General features: G+C 42.2%; 1 protein-coding gene across 7 annotated transcripts in view; it reads right to left on the bottom strand.

Annotated features, from left to right (window-relative positions):
- The window catches only part of gabbr1a (gamma-aminobutyric acid (GABA) B receptor, 1a), a 130626-nt gene that overhangs the window by 42692 nt on the left and 68504 nt on the right, over nt 1-19430 (bottom strand). For all 7 annotated transcript variants that reach the window (XM_026183912.2, XM_026183904.2, XM_026183908.2 and 4 more), the window contains 7 exons: nt 12844-13014; nt 12122-12223; nt 11766-11831; nt 11397-11588; nt 5663-5908; nt 2773-2836; nt 1917-1994 (listed from right to left, as the gene is read on the bottom strand). In XM_026183912.2, coding sequence (XP_026039697.1) covers nt 1917-1994; nt 2773-2836; nt 5663-5908; nt 11397-11588; nt 11766-11831; nt 12122-12223; nt 12844-13014 — 919 coding nt within the window. The remainder of the gene's footprint in view (nt 1-1916; nt 1995-2772; nt 2837-5662; nt 5909-11396; nt 11589-11765; nt 11832-12121; nt 12224-12843; nt 13015-19430) is intronic.

Raw genomic sequence — 19430 nt, forward strand, 5'->3', positions numbered from 1 at the left:
ACTGCTGTGCAACTTCCACAGCATTTTCTTGTTAATATTGTGTAGACCTCCACTGCTACTCTGCTCACACACAAAAGCTCCAATGCATGTGCTAATCTTGTTTAGGTCCTCCTTATGTTATAAAAAAAAAAAAACCTGACCCAAAGGGGCACTCACATGGGACGCCTGTGGTTTCTGATACCAGGAAAATGGCGGCAGTGCCTTTGGGGTTTATGGGTAGCAAGGTTGTTTTGGGATGCTTAATCGGATTTGGGGAGTTTGGAAGCTAGGTCAACACCTTGGGATCTGTGATGTGATCTTTGAGCCTTTTCAAGCTGTTTTTGTGGGGTGGTGTGGCGTGGCACACTGTCACGCTGCGGGGAGGATAATGCCACCGCAGGGTCTGCAAAAATCTTTAGATTTATTATATTTCTAAATGAAAAACCCCACGAGTGCCTGAAGTTTTCCTAGGAGAACATTGCACTGGAACAAGAAAATCAAGTTTATTCCCTCTTACTGTCAGAGGTTGTATTGTTGTGGTTTACTGGATTAGCATTGCTCTTTAAAGCAGAATGTGTACATGTTATTATTCTACAACTGCATATGTTTGAGTGCACAGTGCATGCATTACTGTAAAAGTTTCTATATACAAGAAAATTTATTGCACAATTTGGTTGTGTGTGTGTGTTTTTTTTTTTTTTTAAATGGGCCACATTTGGTTGCCTCATGCCAAACAGAGCCTTAACTTATTAGACAGATATGAGGTGTGTTCTGAAAACTGGCCCACATAATATAATAACATCTCCTGCAATGCATGCCAAGGCCACTTCATTACTTCTGGGCCGCGTTCAGTCCACACAGTACTTGTTGGTGCTTTTACTGATCCATAAGTGCCAAAAGGGCCAGAATGTGTCCGCTATCTGGGACACATTGATACGTTTATATCAGCTTTAAAACAAACTTTGAAAACTTCCAAAACTTCCAGAGAGAAAACTCTGCTAACATACACACACACACAGGCTACACTTATTTTTATAGTCATTGACATTTACACATCATTTCTGCTGTGCATTGAGAAAAATCGTCCATGAGTTTGCTTAACCCTTTCCACCCTGAAGGTCTCTGTTACTGGACCAGGCAATTACAACCTGCTGACAGTTTTTTGGAGGTTTCTGAGCGCAGTGCACACGCTGTCAAGGCCACCTGCAACTAACATTATTAAAATGGGTTGTTGGAGTCCCATCTCTGACTGATGGCGGTTTATTTATTCTCTCATTTACAGTTTTGATTAGGCGAGAATAAGAAATGTCAACTTGCAGGTCTCAGCAGATCAGCTTACCATGGTTTGCTGTGGAGTCATCACTGGTTTAATTTGGGGTGTTTTATAACTTGTAAATTTAAAAGCGCTTCGACTGAAGGGTTTAAAATCAGAGAACAGATGCCCCTGTTACTCCAAAACTTGGATTAAAACTGAATTTTTTTCAGGCATGTATTTAATTCAGTGACAAATATCATACATCAATAGCAGTAACTGTGAAAAGCCACTTTGGTTTACTTTTAATGGTGCCAGTTTGCCAGCATGGAAACAAATATAGGTTAAGAAAAACAGGCTAACTCACAGTAGGACGCCGGCCTGTTTGATTACAGTGCATGTGCTGCGCCAACACTTTTAACACATGTTGGACAGTGAGTGTGCAGCCGGCTAATTTGAGGGCGAGCGTCAGAATCCAAATAACTAGCTTCATCTAAACAAGTGGTTACAAAAAAATCCACCGTGATTATACATCATTTAGACAGTAAAGGAGGCTAAATTAAGCCACGCAGCGGAGGTCTGAAGTCAAAGCACAAACATGTAACCCGGCTGACTCACGGCATGACACAGGACACAAATACAGACACAGGAAGCTGAGCGATCGGTGCCGTAAAATCCATCTTACCTATCCAAACATCATTGCCAAACCAGGAGAGGTTCCCTTGAGAGCTGTCATAGTAACCAATCTTCTTATAACTGCCTCCTACATGTTTGAGAAGCAGAGACAAGAAAGCAAGAAAGGTATGAAGTTTAATTAGCATTGCTTCTGTAATTAATTTGCTCCTCGAGAGAGCTGATAAACATTGATATTTATACCGCTGCCGTTTAGGCAGTGCAATATGTGAATACAGAAAGAAAAGGCACATAATGAATACGCAAAAGAATCGACGGATGAAAAGGTGGACAAACAAAGAAGCACCAAGGGGAGTGGAAGGAGAAAAGAAAGAGAGGGAAAAAAAGGCGCTTATGTGGCAGTCTTGACCAGGAATACTGATGAGGTCCCACAGTGATTCAGGGATTCGAGTCAGGTCGTCTCATTGTGGATGTCAAATTACCCCGACACCACAACAGGAAATATGAGACCGAATGCGAGGGGAAAGGGGCAGGATTATAAATTCTCATCCGTTAGGACGCCAAAGAGAACAGAGGTAGAAAATAATCCTCAACCTTATCCCATGCAGGGAAACTCATTAAGTCACTGGTGACAAATAGGATGCCATTTCCAGAAACAGCTTAAAACGAAGGCTGGTGCCCAATTAGAGTGAAGCTTCGAGTCAACACCGCACTGCACCCAGCTCGTTCACATGTGCAGTTAAAGGGCCCCTTAAACTGAGCCTTTTCTCCGGACTGCGCTGAAAGCAGCAATCAATGCATCATTGAATAAATTGAGCAATGATTTTCTTCAATGAGTGACATTTATTATTCAGTCCAGATTCTGCAACTATAATTGAACGTGGGAGGACAGCGTAGAAGCGCTTTACCTTGCAGTTGCTCGATAAGAGTCATTGCCATCCTGGATCCCTGGGCGTCAAACACCACCTGGCCCTGAGACACATTCAAAAAGCAGAAACTTGACATTATTGCAAATAAAAAGCCTCATTTTTAACTACATAATTCTGGATTTCAGGGAATATTACTTGTTATTATTCTTTTTTTTGCCAATGGTTGCTGAGATTAACACCACTCCTGCAGCTCACAGACCGGAGATGAAGAAAAATGGGCAAGAAATGCAAACAGCTTTTAAACCAGGCAACCGGTAAAGTTCAGTTCAGCGCCGCTGCAGACAAATAATGATTGTTATATCTTCACGTAGTAATGTACAGTACATTTAGCGCTATATGATGTAGAGCGGAACAGCATACAGAAGAGCTCAGCCATCAATGACAACAGATCGATTTAGTGAGACACTGCATCAAAGGAGGAGCGGCGGGGGGTGGGTGCAGATATGATATATATTCTTCATATAATCTGTTTCTTGAACTTGTGTTGAGACAGAAATGGTGGCCTGCATATCTTTCAGGGTAGTTAGAAGTAATAGTTGAAGCAAAGCTGCAGGTGTTTTTGACCATAACGCCCGTCTCTCAAGGGCAACTGCCAGACTGTCGGATGTCTGTGGCGGCAACAAAGGACCCAGACAGCAATGTGCTTGTGCATCTTTCTATTAGCTTGGCTCAAAATAAACCAAACTGTGTAACTAAAAAAGGCACAAGACATAACAAGAGCTCTGTAGCACAAATGAATTTAGAAGAAGTAAGTAAGCATGATCTCTGCAAGCTAAAGACAGCCAACATCTGTCAAATTCCAGGTTTCAGACTAAGTTCAAAGGCGACTCTCCTTAGTGGTTTGTCTGCTAGCACAGAACGGTTGATCTGATATCCTCGTGTTGGTGTTGTTCCCAGATCATCATACTAAATGTTGTTCCAGGATCAACATTGCAAGTGACCAATCAGAATGTTGTGACGTCATACTTTTGCGACTTCGGGAAAAAGCGGCGTAAAACAAAAAACTGTTCTAAAGCTGCGTGAAATCGCCTCTGTCCGCCGATCAACGGACCCTGACCCTAACCGTAACCCTTTAATAAACAGTAAGCAGAATTGATATTGTCCTTGCAACATTGGAATTTCATAAATGCACGAATGGCTTGGCGCGCAAAAGAATAACGTCACAACAATGTGATTGGTCACTTGCAATGTTGAACCTGGAACAACATTTTCATGATGGTCTGGGAACAACACCAACACGAGGATATCAGATCATCCAGCACAGAGCTGCCCACATGAGCACGTGATTGTCTCTCAAAACAGACCCTCACAGCTTCTCTGTGATCATGCACCATACATATTTACATGTTTCCCTAGCCCGTTGTGCTATGTATCCATCCAGACTGTTTTTGTGCGAGTTGTCCAGTTTTGAGGCATTGGCTCTCTCTCCCTCTCAGATATAATGGAGTAAATTGCGCTCGCCTTGGTGTTCAAAACATCAAAAAATACAATTTAACTGAGCAGCAATGTCTCTTTCCAGAAGTCATACCCATCCACAAAAACATCCACAAACTTTAAAGCAATTTCAATTTATGCAATTGTAGGAACCAAAGTAATCACTATGCAGAAGGATGCATGCAACTACGTGTTCTTAGATGCTCATGCTTCTGACTGTTTAATAGGATGTTTTCCAGCAGAATGACAGACAGCAGAAAGATTGTGCGGTGATAGTTGTGGGCATCTCACACCAAATCAATCTAGAGGATTAAACTGAACTACACGGCAGAGCAAAAATATGTAAATGACATTTCGGGGTGAACTGTCCCTTCCAATCAGTGCCCAGTGTTAACTGGAACACAGCATGGAAGGTGTCCATTTTTGTGGGGTGCACAATGTGCTGGCCGACGTCTCCAAGATGCAAAGTGGAAAAATCACAATATTCAAATTCATTTTTAATGCTCAGTGATTGGAAACTCGTTGGGCATCTGGTGGAGCAGCTGCACTGGACTGCAATAGATTATACCCAATGACACGAGACTGTGCATGGCTTTTATTTTATCCCCACTTCCATACTTTTATAACTGGTTTTTATTATTATTATTATTATGATTATTATTATTATTCAGTGTCATTTCTTCAATGACATAAAATGCCTTTTGACAAAGTTAATGTAAAATAATTTGATGTATCCTGTAAATTCATATATCTGTTGTTTTCATAACAGGAACCACACAGCTGCAAAGTGCTTCACAGTTTGGATAAAAAAAACAAACAAACACAAATTAAAGAAGTAAATTAGAAAAATCTACATATCCCACAGTCAAACATACGCTCTTTTATAAGCAATAAGCAAAAGTAACTGGTGAGTGATTCAGGAAATAAGCTGTAAAAATGAGTTTTCAGCAGCTGATGGGCAGAGGGAGGCTGTTCCAATTTTAGGAGCTACTGCCTCAAAAGCGCGGTCACCTTTCAAAGAAGAGCGTGGAACAGTTGATCAGAGAGGTCGATCGCTGGAATAAGTTCTCAGCAGACTTGCTCTGTAAGAGCCTATGTGAGCCTGGCCGTGTAGAGGCCACATGTCATTTTAAGATTTTTAAATGAATTCTGAATTTCAGGTGATGTGCAAATGCTGGCTAGTTTTTGTTAGCAGCTGAAGCTGGCTCAGGACTGAGCGGTGCAAAACGTGAGGGACGATAATCAGAAGAAAATGCCAAAAACGTGAAGTTACTGGTGAATGTATGAAAGTTATTGCTGTGTTTCTAGTCAAAAAAGGGGTATTTACTTATATATTATTTGATTTTGCATAGTTTGAACCATCCGTCCATTCGCTTATCCTTCTCAGGGTCGCGGGGGGCGCTGGAGCCTATCCCAGCTGTCATAGGGCACTTACCGAGACGCCTTCAAAGGAGCTCGTGTTGAGGGCCCTGTAAATCTCGGACGTGATGTCGTGGTTGTTATAGTTGAAATCCTCCAGACGTCGGCCCTTAGCCTTCAGCGGTGCCACAGTCTTATTAAGGGCTAGTGCCAGCGCCCACACTGCATCGTAGGCTAGAGGGGCCTCCTGAAACCCGCCGGTCTCCTCGGGGTTCTTCCCTCCCAGACGAGACATCAAGGCGGCGAGAAACTCCTGTGATGTCTGAGAAAAAGAAGACAGAGAGGACATCAAAGAGCCAAGAAATGCAACACTGCAAAGAAGGTTTACATTGACTCATTTTTTATTTGTGTTGCTAGATATTCACATAACTAAAGCAAAAAACTTGAAGAGCCAACAAATGAATCGACCCTCAGATCTTTGGAAGTCATTTCTGGTATTCACTATAATGTGTGTATTTGATTTAGGATTTATTTTTACTCTCCTGTAGTAAACACTTGTTCCTACTTCAAATAAACCGAGGAAAAAAGTGAGCGGCTTCAGAGTCAGAAACCGTCTCTCTGCGACAAGCTGAACTTGGTGGAGATTGGAGTGTTAAAAATAAATTTGGTTCAGAATAAATAAATACTGCTTCTACCATGATGAAATAAAAAAGCTCCTTCTATGTGCAGCCAACCTGAACTGATATCTGTCTGCCAAAATATATGCTAACAAGAGGAAGGGTGCATAGCAAATAGCAGCATGTCAGGAGTGGGCCCCACTTTAATGGTGGAGTTATGCTTTAGGATCACACAGGATTAGCATCTGTGCTAACCATAGGGCCTCTTGTGCTGGCTAGAGGGTACTTGGGCGAGCCAGAGGGGCTTTTGAGGGGCAGTAGAGCTGGGCATAGGGGCACTTGGACCCTTTCAATACCCCTCATGTGGACAGGACCCTAAATAATTGATCTTTTACTTTTCTAAACAGAATAGCCTTCTGGCATTCAGAGCTGTGTCGGCTAAGCTAACCGCTATGTGTTTCTAAAGACTTATGAAACACAGAACTCCCTGAAAAACATGTTTGGATTTATCAAACAAGATTTTACTTGTGTTTTCCCTATTTATGCAAATGTATGCCCATCTAAGCTTATCATGTGCTAGTCTGGTGATTTAGCCTCCAGGGTACCTGAGTAGACAGAATATGCAGATATTAATTCCAAGATTTCATGGTCCAAGTATTGACCATTTACAAATCACATAAATTAAAAAAAAAAACAAAACAAACTAATAAAAAGCTCATAGAAAGCTTCTGGTACCAAAAATCACTTCCTTTGCAGTGATAGACAACCCATCAGGAGCTCCAGCACCTTTTCCCGGAAGCCTGGGAATCATTAAACTTGATCAGTCGTTAAAAATAATACGCAGGAATGAGTGGATGTGAGAAGAAAAAGAAAGGTGGCAGGTGGGAAATGTACAAGAAAAAAAGTACAAAAATCTGGTTGAGGTGGGAACCAGCTGTCCCCTCCTGCTCAGGAGGGGAGGAGTCACAGAGAAACTCAGAGCTCGCTGAAGAAACCAGGCAAGCCGATGAGGTTCACAGAGTCAGTTACCATGGTAACCGACTTAAAGTTTAACTTAGCTCTCTTTCTGGAACAGAAACCCCGGAGCTTCATCTCAGGGTTAAAAAACTGAATCTTCATGAAACCTGCTCTCTGGAACAGAGCCCTTAACGAAGGATCAAAAATAAAGCGACTTCAAAAGAAACTAAATTCCACCCGACTCCACGTAATTAAGCAACTGCAACTCGGAAGAGATTCATAGTGGGAAAGTAACATTTTTATTTATTGAAAGTTATTGTACAAAGAAAAAAGAAAATCTCCATCCTCATATTCATTTACGTGCCCTGTTAGTCGTCTCATCTAACCTTTGGTGAGGAAGCTGATCGTTAACTGTATCACACATATCTGTCACATCTCTTTCTTTGGTTGCGGTTGATCCCCAGGCATCTTTATTGCTTTGCTACACTCTTACAGTAATCTTAAGACAGGCCAACTTTTTCCTTTTCTCACAAGCATTTGAGTTTAGAACTCATTTTGTGATTAAACACCAATCAAAATTATCTCCCGCTGAAAGCCTGGATACACGCGCAATGGGAAATTATTGCTACCATTCATCATTGTGTCTCTGTGGATTCTTTGAGGCCAATTAGGCCTACACACACTCCAATTCACTTATGTCAAATTCATCTAATTGAAATTCCACCTTGGCATTTGGCATTTAAATCTGCCACTGCCTTCTGAAAACTAGCTGACAATGTGCTTTGCAGACCCTGCAGTATTGGCATAGTAGTTTAATCTGAGTGCTCTATCTAAGAGTGCTATGCCAATTTCAAACTTAGAAATTGAATTTGAATAGACGGACAGGGAGCAGGAGTTCTGGCTGTAATTCTTATCGCCCGTTGAGCAGCACTCGTCAACAGCTAAAGCAGCAGGTAGTGGCAGGTGCTGTATGAATATAAACAACAGCTGCTGATGAAGTGCAAGGGAAGGAGGAAGGGATGGAGGGGAGGGTGGTGGTGAGAAAAGGCAGGACGAGGAAATGGTAAAGGAGAGATGGGTAAACAAGAAGAATGACGGGATGATCCACGACAGACCGGCAGAGTCGGAGAAGGTCGAAGAAAAAAGGGAAAAGGGAGAGAAGAAGAGACGGCGTAAGAGGATTAGAGCAGGTAAACAGAGGAGAGCGACTGCACCTGAGAAGCTAAATGAGCGTCGGACAAAAATGAGAAAAAGCGAGCTGCTGATAATTTAAATGCATAAACTCCCAGGCATTCTCAGCAGTTTAGCAAACACATTATCGATTCAGGTCATGCAAAGTTCACTGAAGCTATGACTTTATTGTTCTTAACATGCCAGCCGTTCCTGAAATAACTCGTGCCTCACGAGGATCCAGATATATAAGAGCTGAAACCTGGCAACAGTGAATGAATGACGGCTCAGAATACACATCAACAGGACAGGAGGAAGTCATCACAGCTGTTTATTTACAAGCGATCGCCTGAAGCTGCGGTGCGAGCAAATTAAATTACATTTAAAGCAATTAAAAAAAGAGCCAAAAATGCTTTAATCGCTTTAATTTCATTAATAAAATACTTTTTGTAATTACTCTCTGCATATTTTAACTAAAACGTGAATGTTTTCAGATGAGTGCAGCTGCTGTTTTCACTTCCAATATTTCTTCTAATCTTTCCCGTTTTTCCTCAGGAAGCTTCGCCTTTTCCCGGGCCACCTCTTAATGACTTTCCTGGTTGACTCACAGCAGCATTACAGGAAAATGACATTACGTCACACTAAGTCCTGGCCATAGACCAACTTCAATTAACATTGCTTAAACACCATGCCCAGGATTTTTGGACATTAAGTCACGCTGGTTGTGTTCAAATTGTGTTGACAGGTGTGAACTATATTTAAACAGAGGAAGTGCCTTTAAAGAGCACTAAGTGCATCTCCAGGTAAAGATTTCAGGTGTGGTTCGATTTGATTATATTATGCATACACTGTTAATTCAAGGAAAGAGACAGACTCCAATTAGTAGAACAGAGCACAAACCGACTGATATCAGTACCACTTGTTTGGTCCTTTTCATTTTTTTAAAAGTCTTTTTCTCCATTGAGTTTTATTGACACAGTGATGGAGGGAAGGAACGGCTCCCTTTTAACAGGAAGAGACCTCCAGGCTCAGCGAGGAGCAGCCATCTGCTGCGACTGGTGGTGGTGGGGTGACAGGAAGAGAAGAGAGAAAAGAGGAGCATACAGAGACCACAAACAACTAGCAGCTCTTTTAGGCTGTTTTCTATATATATTTTTTATAAAAATGAGACGTTAACAGCATTTCAAAATTATAAAATGCAATGCTGTAGGCCAGCAGAGGGAACATTTAGGCCAGCAAGAACAACTGTGGTGATATAGTTGTAATGATGGCATTTGTGACCCAGCGATTTCCAGTAGAGTCAGTTTGGAAATACTTTGGGAACAGGGCAACCTTAAACTGTGACCAATGAACAGAGAAGTGGGCAACGCGTCATGCACTGCAAGTTTCTGATGATTGTTTGTCACAATGGCAAAAAGACTTTCATTATTGCGTGCCGTTCAAAGCAGAACTTGTTGGGGCTTTGACTGCCCATTTATCTCGCACCATGTAGGTATGTGGACCTCACTCACAAATGTAAAGTCAGGTGAAAGATGTGGTTATGTGCAAACTGGGGACGTCACAAAATGATATGAAGGTATTGAACTGAGGAAAAAAAGAAGGAAAAATGAATGTGCCTGGACTTTTTTAGGGCGCTTCACATCAGGTGCACATCTGTACTGTACACGTGAGTTAACCCTCCCACATGCGCTGTTTGCCGTGGCCATGTACACTTACATCATTATCCCCACTTTAATACACAGTCTGCAACAAATCCTCCAGCTACAGCTCCTCCAGCTAACTTTAAGATGAAATATTACTTGATGTTAGCGGTGGTTTTGTTTTAGAGCCCAGACAAAAAGAACATTCTGCACACCCGTCTGTCTTAAAACCTCAGCTGTCGTGCCAGGAAGCAGATGCGAGTGTCGAGATCTGTCTGCACGCACAGATTTCCGAGGAGACGGGCGTGGCATGAGTGAAGTGACGCTCCCTCGTGTTATGTTTTCAACAGTTCTACATTCCCCGATTTTTGGTACAGCTGGTTTTGACACCTGGTGCGTACTGCACCCATCTGATCTGGACCACGTCTCGCAAAGGAGCAGAGCATCCTGAATCTGCCTTATGAGTGTAGGAAAGGAAAAGAGCTTAAAAATAAAAATCTTTCCTTTTCTATTACATTTTTATGCAGGTTTGCCAACTCTCACAGTTCTGGCACTTTTGACTTCACTCTTGCACTCTCTCACGCTGCCCAAACAAACATGCCAAATAATATTAAGCCTCAAAGCGCCCTTCCAGCTTCCAGCTGTTTGACTTCATTAAATACCTGCACGTTTCCAAAGCATCGGAGTTGTGCAGATTTACACACATTTGTGCGCACGGCACAACAGCGCTAACTTCATTAAATATTCATAACTATGAATTAGGCCTTTTCCCAACACAGACAGGATTTGTAAGGACCTTACGCTTAATCACAATCTACTTTTCTGGAACTCATGCAGGTGAGTTGTCACACAGTTAGAGTTAAGGTTTTACAATTCAATAATCTGTTACAGCAACTGCACCAAGGTCATGTCCCGAACTCCATCAGAGCTGTCGGGAGCCGTCTCCTGACAGCTGTTACTATCTATAGCTGAATCGCTGCTATATCTGGCATTTGCCACAAACCACAAAGCTGGAAAATTGGCTGGAAATTTATCAAGTTTCAATACTTTAAATATGAATATTGAAACATTTCAAAGAAGTTGGTGGCAGCCAAGAAGTATAAATCTGTGTTTTTGCTAATCAACAAAAGCACAGGCGAGGCTGATGGGAATGTCATCAGTTTGTAGACATGAACCAAAGCATTGTATGTGTTACCGGATCCCCAAAGTGCTGGACAAAGAACAGGTGAGCTCTATTTAATGTCATTATAAGCTCATTAAACACCATCGTTCAATCAAATTGCCTTAATTACTTTGAATTGCGATGTTTTCTCTGTAATCCAGTTACCAACACTCATTATTTGTCGATCAAGCTACACATGTTTTCCCTGATTAATACAACTAATCTCTTTAATGCATTAAATAGAGGAGCGATTTGCATTCCCACCATGTTGGAGACTCCACGGACAGTTTCAGGATTCAGCATGACGATCTCAGTGGTCACGTGACCCTCCACGGCCTCAGTCATGTTCTCGACTGTGCAGTTGATGGCCGGGTCTTTGATCTTAAACCAGTTGTCTGCGTACCAGCCTATCAGGAACCACACATGCTTCTTCCCGTAGAGCTTCTCCTTGAACACCTGCAGCACAGAAGGATGAAGAGAAAGATAAATTATTCCCAGTTGAGCGTGTTGTATCGCTGCCAAACAAGGATGTTCATTCAGACATTCAAAGAGCCCATTACAGAGCTCAATTTCTTCTAATAGCCAGTCAGGTTGGGCGTTCTGGGATCAATTGAGCAGGGAAAAGGTACCAACCTCACAAAACACCTTCCGTGCTTCGGTCTCATAAAAGAGCCCCACGATGATCCGAGCATCCTGGCGCTGCATCAAATCATAACAAAACATTGCTTAGTTACATCAGCAGCAACAATAGAACTTCAGTAGTGCAGTCTGATGTGGCAGCACAATGTGCCAAAGTCTTGCCGCTTCACAGGATGGCACATGCTGCTGTTCGGGAGCTGCTAATTAGCATGGCGCATTAATTTCCTCTATCAAATCGCCTCTATGCTAATGGCATCGTGTGCAGCTGTGAGCCAGAGGAGAAAGGAGAGGGGGAGAGGAGGGGGGGAGCGAGACGACCAGCAGCTGAGGTGAATTTTTAATCAAAGCACCTTGAGGTTCTTGACAGCGACAGCCGGGTCGGTGAGGAAACTCTGGCGAACGCTGATCTCGATGCCTGCCTCCTTCACCCTCTGCTCCAGATCATCCAGAGTCTGCCACATGAAAGGGAAGGACAGACGAAGACAGACAGGGAGGGGGGAGGAAGAGGAGGTTAGAGAGGCGGCCAAACAGAGAGATGAAGAGAGAAGGCAGGTTGAGATTACACAGAAAGACAAAAGAAATGCAGCTAAGTCCAGAGGGGGGGAAATAAATAAATCTGAAGTGTACATGAGAAACACCAAGAGAGGGATGGAGACTGTGGGCATGTATGATAAATAACAACAAGACAGCATGGGAGAGAATAGATTTTTTGACAAAGACATGACTGGAAAGAAGAAGAATGCGAGAAGCGGGAGGAAAGGAAGAGCGAGCAGAATCATTAACCTCCATTACAGGAACCAACCCAAGTGACGCTGGTATCGATCGCTATGGCTAGGAGAGTGTCCTGCCAGATCAATATTTCTCACAAGCAATACTCCAACAAATTACTTTAAAAAAAATCCTCCATCAATCGCCAGGAGAGATTGCTTAAAGGTGTATAGCTTGGCCTGCTCATAAACAAACATTCAGAGGCTGGCAAGCAAGCAGCCAGGCTCAGGCCATAAAGCCAGGAGTGAGCAAGCAAGAAGAGAGAGCTGAAGACAAAAGAGTGATGAAGATTAAAGGTACTGACGGAAGTGAAGACTTCAGTGGTCTGCTGAATGGTGGCGATACGAGTCCACTTCCACTTCTTGAAGAGCTGCACCCTGGTGGGGTTGTGAAGGGTGGCTGACGGGTGCGTGCGGAAGAATGTCGGGAAACGCTGGCGGTTGGACAGGGCTGGTGAGCTGGAACCATAGGAGAGCTGCGAAAACAAAAGAAGCATAAAACAGTTAATGAGGAAGGAGCGGACGCTGTAGACGTTCAGGTGTAGCACCTCCTCGCTGGTGGCCATACTTTAAAGGCTCAGCGTTAGTATTTTGGCCTTTGTGATGCTTGTTTTTTTGAGCAGGCAACGACTACACAGGCACAAAAGAGTGCTAACAAGTTTAGGCTGCTAGTTTGGGCTGTCAGTGTAAGTCACAGACTTAATGCAGATGATAACAGAGTGATAAAAACCAGCAGGTCATGTTATTGTTCAGCTAATCCCATCAAAATGCTTCCAAAGGCACCAAGAGCACAAAGATAATTGAGAGGGCTTGTTGCAAGACAGAAAACAGAAAAGGCACTTAAAGAAATATATACTATATATATGGAAATTCTGAACATGCCAGTACGCTGTGTGAAATGTAGATAAAAATATAAATAAAATATAATAAACCCTGTACTCGCTATAGAACACAGAAAATATATCAGATTTTTAATATGATCTATGAAAGGGTATGGATAGATCCCAAAAACCATTCTGTAGATTTTTAGGGCTATAAAGTTTCGCATTTTAACGCTGGAGTCTGTACGAATTGTTGACAGCCTCAAGGGGCCATTAGACGAACTGCAGATTTTGACACGTCTGAAAGCTGGCTTTCGTTTTTCAGCCCTGGAAATTGGCGTTTGTGGAAAAAGAGAAAAAGTAATCTATTTTGAAGGTTCACCCAGTAAATAGATGTTCCTGTCCAAAGTTGTCTTTGATGGGCCGGAGAAGAAGGCCATTACAAAGAAAGAAAACCAAAAACAAATTCCCTACTCCCATTTTCTCCTTTTCTTACACACCCCCTCACTTCTTTAGGCTTTCCTATGGCTTATTAGATGTTGATGAACTCCATAATTTCATTTAAAACAAACGAACCACAAAAAACACACTAAATCACTCTTGCAGGGTTCTCCGTGCATCAAGTGCCATGAAACCAAGATTGCCGACGCCACGATTACAGACATATATTTAAAAATAATCAAATTATTCTAGTCTCAAAGCAATATGGACCTATATAATAAGAGTTCTCAGCCATAATACCTCAAAAAAGGCAGCGGGGAAAATGGTTGTTAGAAAATGTCAGTAGAAGTAGAAGAAAACCGTTCCTCTATCAATTAGTCTCACAGTGACAAGTCGAAATAAAATCCTCGACAGGCCTTCTTTAAAATGAGGAACCTGCCGTTTAGGGAGCCATTAAAGACACGAGCTGCCTCTCCTACTCTCAGCTCTCATCTCAGCCCCATTACCTATAGCTGTGAGATGTTCTCCACTGGGAGCGAGAGGGGGCTCGATGACTGATGTCAAATGTCATGTGCGATGTGGACTCCCCACAATAACAAATTCCTGTGAGGAAAGGCACGTAGACGAAGGCATCAATACGAAGGAGGAGAAACTTTACAGGAAGTGACAGCTGATGTGGGAGCGGTGGCGAAAGATCTGAAGAAAACCACGGGAGCTTTGAAGGATGACACATGCTCAGGTATAAATGTGATGGGTAACATACATACATGAGAATAAGCAACCATTGAGATGGAAGTTTAATGACAGCCACATATGTTTATTTTTTAAAGAATTTTTTAAAGAATGAATCCCTATGAGCAGCACTTTGGCAACAGTGAGAAGGAAAAACTCCCTTTTAACAGGAAGAAACCTCTGGCAGAACCAGGCTCAGGGAGGGGCCATCTGCCGTGACCGGTTGGGGTGAGAGAATATGGTTGGCCATAAACTATACTGTCAACATGAAGCAACAAAACAGGCAATGAACTGATCGTGCCTATCACTCAAAATCCGTACTTCACCTTCCTGTTCATGGCACAAAATGCTCTTTCATTACACTGAAACTAGTTTCTCTTGTGCCAATCCCAAATAAGGAAGCAAACTTGTCCAGTGAACAGAAGAGTAAAAACCGCATCAACATTCATGTTCAGCATGAAGAATACTTCGTGTCAGTGTGATAACCTTTATTTAACCAGGAAGATCCCATTGAGATTAAAAACCTCTTTTTCAAGGGAGACCTGGCCAAGATAGGCAGCAGCAGATGTCTCACAGTTACAGAAATTACTCAAACACAGGCAGCAACAACACACATGCAACAATAAGTGAAAGAATACAAATAAAATAAAAATAAAATTCAATAAAATTCAAATAAAAAAGTCAGTTAAAATGACAATCAATCTAATTGAAACAGTTACATGTTATGGACTTGGCCTCAAGGATTCGTAGTTTAGATTTAAAAGCACTTAATGAAATGAATTCAGTCATTTTCCATTCCTTCTGCAGTTTGTTCCAGGCCGAGGGTGCTAAATGGACAAAAGCTCTTCTACCAAGTTCAGTTCGGGCAAATGGAACAGAAAGCAACAAGTAGCCATGCGGACGAAGAGAATACCGACCAGCATGTTTCAAACATACTGAGGTTTGTAATATTTCCTACTGTAGGTTCCTTTAGCTACGAGACTTAAGTGTTGATGGTTTTTGGAGCCATACATAACCATATCTGGAGTAGATGGCGTGGCTGTATCCATAAACTGGTGAAATCGTTTGGTATAAGCTTTCAGCTACAGCTGCTGGTGTGGTCCACTTTAAGCTTGGATGAATATTGCAAGGAAAATTCAGGAGATCACCAAAGTCGTTGTAAGCCTTCCTCACTTTGTCACCCACAAATCCAATCTCACAGTATGACTGGGGAATAAATCAGGGAATAATTATGGCCGTGATGACCAATCCTCTGCAACAAGCCTTGTGTGAATAATCACTCAAAATAATGATCCATAAGTATCCTTCAATTCAGCCTCCTGTTCATCAGTGAACTTTCACATGTCTGTTAAATGGCGAGAAGTGAATGCAAAAGTCATTTGAGGCCTAGTGGTTGTTTGACGTGTTGCTGTTGAAATTGTGATTTTTTTCATGCAGTTATCACGCATCAAGGGAGATTCATTCAACCGAGGGCAGAGGGCCCCGTCTCAGAGGTTGATATCACAAAGCCTGGGCAAATAACACCAATGGGAAAAAATTCCAGACACGAATATCACTACACTTAGAAACAAAAAAAGTTCCTTATTTTATTCTCTTGTCCCTGGAGGTGTTGCAAACATAGTCTTACATTTGTGGAAACTTGCCTTAAATCTCTAGTGAAACTGACTTTAGCCCTTGATATCGACCCGGAGGCTGGCGGTCTGTGTAGAGGCACAGGCAGGACTCGGGTTACGAGACTAAAACGTAACCAGTCATATAAAATTGTCACCACTTTGGTATAACCAAACAAATTATAATGAAAAGAACTGTAAGGAAAACATCCACTTAAAGACCAGATTCAAATGCCACTCCTTCAGGTTTCTGACACTTGGCTTGTTGGTTAAAATCCAACCCTAACTATATCTGACTGGTTTGCTAGTGATCCAATGCATGCTAAATAGTAAAAAACTGTCAAAATTAGGTACAGAATTTATTTATATTATATATTATTATCATATTTATTCATACATTTGGAAATTGACTGATATTTATGTAGCTCTTCTACTCAAATCTACCTCTGTATATCTGGACCTGCAGCCAACTCAAACATGGATTGATTTGCATTGTGAGAGGAAAAACTGAGCAAAAGCTCAGCTTCTAACACTGTGACACCATTACAGAAAACACATACACATTAAAAGCTGTCAGATATATTAAATCTTCTTAACTGAACTTAAATAACCAGTAAAACCTTAAAATCCACAAGAGAAATGAATCGTTTTTCTTTGGTCAAACACAGGCCTTCTCCTGACCTTACATGGTAAATGGCCTGCATTTGTATAGCGCTTTACTTAGTCCCTAAGGACCCCAAAGCGCTTTACACTACATTCAGTCATTCACACACACATCCATACACTGGTGATGGCAGTGTGTCTGGTTTTTTTTTTTTACACCTTTTTACATCTTTAAAAAAGAAAGCTAACTGAGCGCCACTGTGGGAGTCAGCATATGATCGACGGCTGGACAGGTTACGTGTCTGTTCAGAGATTGTTGTGTTGTGTTGATCTTCTTAAACCCGTTTTTAATCATAGATTGTTGTCCATGCATGTCTGATATGAGTGCTACAGGATCTGTGCTGTTGTATGGTGAACTGTGGATGAAATAATGGCACAGTTGTTCCTTTACTGCTTGGAAACGTTTTTGGCCCTCAAATAACTACACATAGAGATCTTGTTGTACATTAATGAGCCCCAGTTAAGACTTTGTGAAGACTGTACCTGTCTATGAATTGACTTGTACTGCACCCCTACCCCTGAGGGTGTAGATGTAGATGAGGGACATAAAATAAAGTGGAAAGTTTGTTAATTTGGGTCAACAGAGCGTTTAATGTCATCAACTCAAACACTTAGAAAACCTGAAGTGTTTTCAGCTTGTTTTTGAAGGGGCTTCATTAGCACAGTGCCTGCAAGAGTGTAATAATTTAACTGAGGTCAAACCTAAGCTACACTCAACACTGGCAACACTCAAATAACTCTTCACCAGACATGAAAACAGTGACACGAGTGAAATGCAAAAGCTGCTGTGGCAGAAATAGACCCACGCAGCAGCACGCAGAGAGAAGCAGAGTTCCACATCGAAGCTCCCCCAGAACCACAACAATATCTCTCAATTCTCACATCGACAGCTCTCTCGTAGCCTTGTAGCAGATCATTGCCCGTCTGTGGCTTACAGTGCTTTTAGAAAGGAAGATAGGGGAACAAATGAACACTGTGCTAAAAGGAGCTGATGGAGAGACCCTCCTTGATCAGTGTCCAAAAACAGAGGTTGCGTTTGCCTCCCCAGCACTGTGATGAAGCTGTTTGACATGCGAGGAGGTTCCTGCAGGCAGAACGCATCCAGAAATAATTGAGTGTGGCGGTTAGGTGGTTGTGCCAGTGGTGGCGTGTAGTAAAGAGAGACAGATCCCTTTGTGTGCAGGGAGAATCGACTGCTCGAGTTGAGGGATTGAGGCGGAAATGAAGAGTGGGAGAGAGCCACAGAGAAAGCTAGAGAATGAAAGGAGGAAGGAAGGAAGGAAGGAAGGAAGGAAGGAAGGAAGGAAGGAAGGAAGGAAGGAAAAAACTGGGGTTGTAATAGAGCAGCCCAGCTCCAGGCAGAGACAGACAAAGAAAGGAGAGAGGCGAAGAGTCAGAAAGTGGAAAAGAGTCTTTAACGACGAGGAAAAAAAGGGTGGCAAACTGAGAAAGCCCAGAAACGAGAAAGAGGGGCAGATGCCAACCGCTAGAACTGATTGTTCTCGATGACTAATCTCTGGATGAAACTTCAATTATGGGACAAAGCTAATAAGCAGAGCGCCGTGAGTGACAGAGAGGCAGATCAAGAGAAGAAAGAATGAGATAAACAAAATAAACTGAGTGATGAAGGCATAAAAAGCTGAAATGCTTTCAACAAAATCACAGCAGCAGAAGACAGCAACGGATCTCTCACTCTTTTAAAGATCTGGGTTGTGTTTAATACTTGTCATAAATACTGTACGTATATTATGATGCTGTATTGAGGCCAATAAATATTCTTTGTCATAGACAGCAGCGCAGCTGTCAGTCTTGTAAAGTCTCAACACTAATTAAAGATCCTTTCTGAAGTCTTTTAAAACTGCGTTTGCAGTGTTCAGCTGCACAAAGCAGAGAGATAAATGGCAGCGTTGTCAAGGATTTTATCAGCTTACAGCCCTCTCCATGCTACACAGAACCAAAGTTCACCACAGAGACAAAGGAACATGGGACAGCATTGTCTTTTTAGCCTGTTTGTTTGGCATCTGGCTCTCGTTCTCTGCAGACAAACTGCTGTAACAGAGCCTCTTTTGTTCGCTTCTGCGGTCCGCGCTGTTAATTTTGCTAATAAAACAACTGGAATGGGATTTTTTCCAGGATTGAAAAAGGAAGCCAACACAAAAAATGGCAAACATGCAGTTCGTCACATGACCACTTGAGGTTGGTCCCAAAAGCAAATCAGTCTCCACAGACTCACACATTTTAAAGCCAGATTTTAGCATTTTGGCTAATACCATGTTTATAGTTTCGTAGCAAGAACCTGCATGGATGCAACACAAACACACACATATCTGCTAATTAGTGCCCAGTAACAGAATAGTAAAATATTTGAATCAAGAGCGAAACACGCCTTTCTTGTACAGGCTGCACCATAAAGCAAGTCGTAACATTAGTCAGATAATTCCATTAAAATGCTTCAAAAGGCACCAACAGCACAAAAACAGTCAAAAGGTCCAGTTCAGTGCTTTCAATTAGTGGAGGTGAGGCAGAGCAGAGAGCTATCAGCTGCAGCTGCTTGTGCTGGCCCACCTGTCAAAGCTGCTATTCCCCTGCGCCTTCAAGTTTTAATACAATGGTTGAGCTATAAAA

This window comes from Astatotilapia calliptera, chromosome 11 (genome assembly GCF_964374335.1).
Source record: "Astatotilapia calliptera chromosome 11, fAstCal68.1, whole genome shotgun sequence".
NCBI classification, from domain to species: domain Eukaryota; kingdom Metazoa; phylum Chordata; class Actinopteri; order Cichliformes; family Cichlidae; genus Astatotilapia; species Astatotilapia calliptera.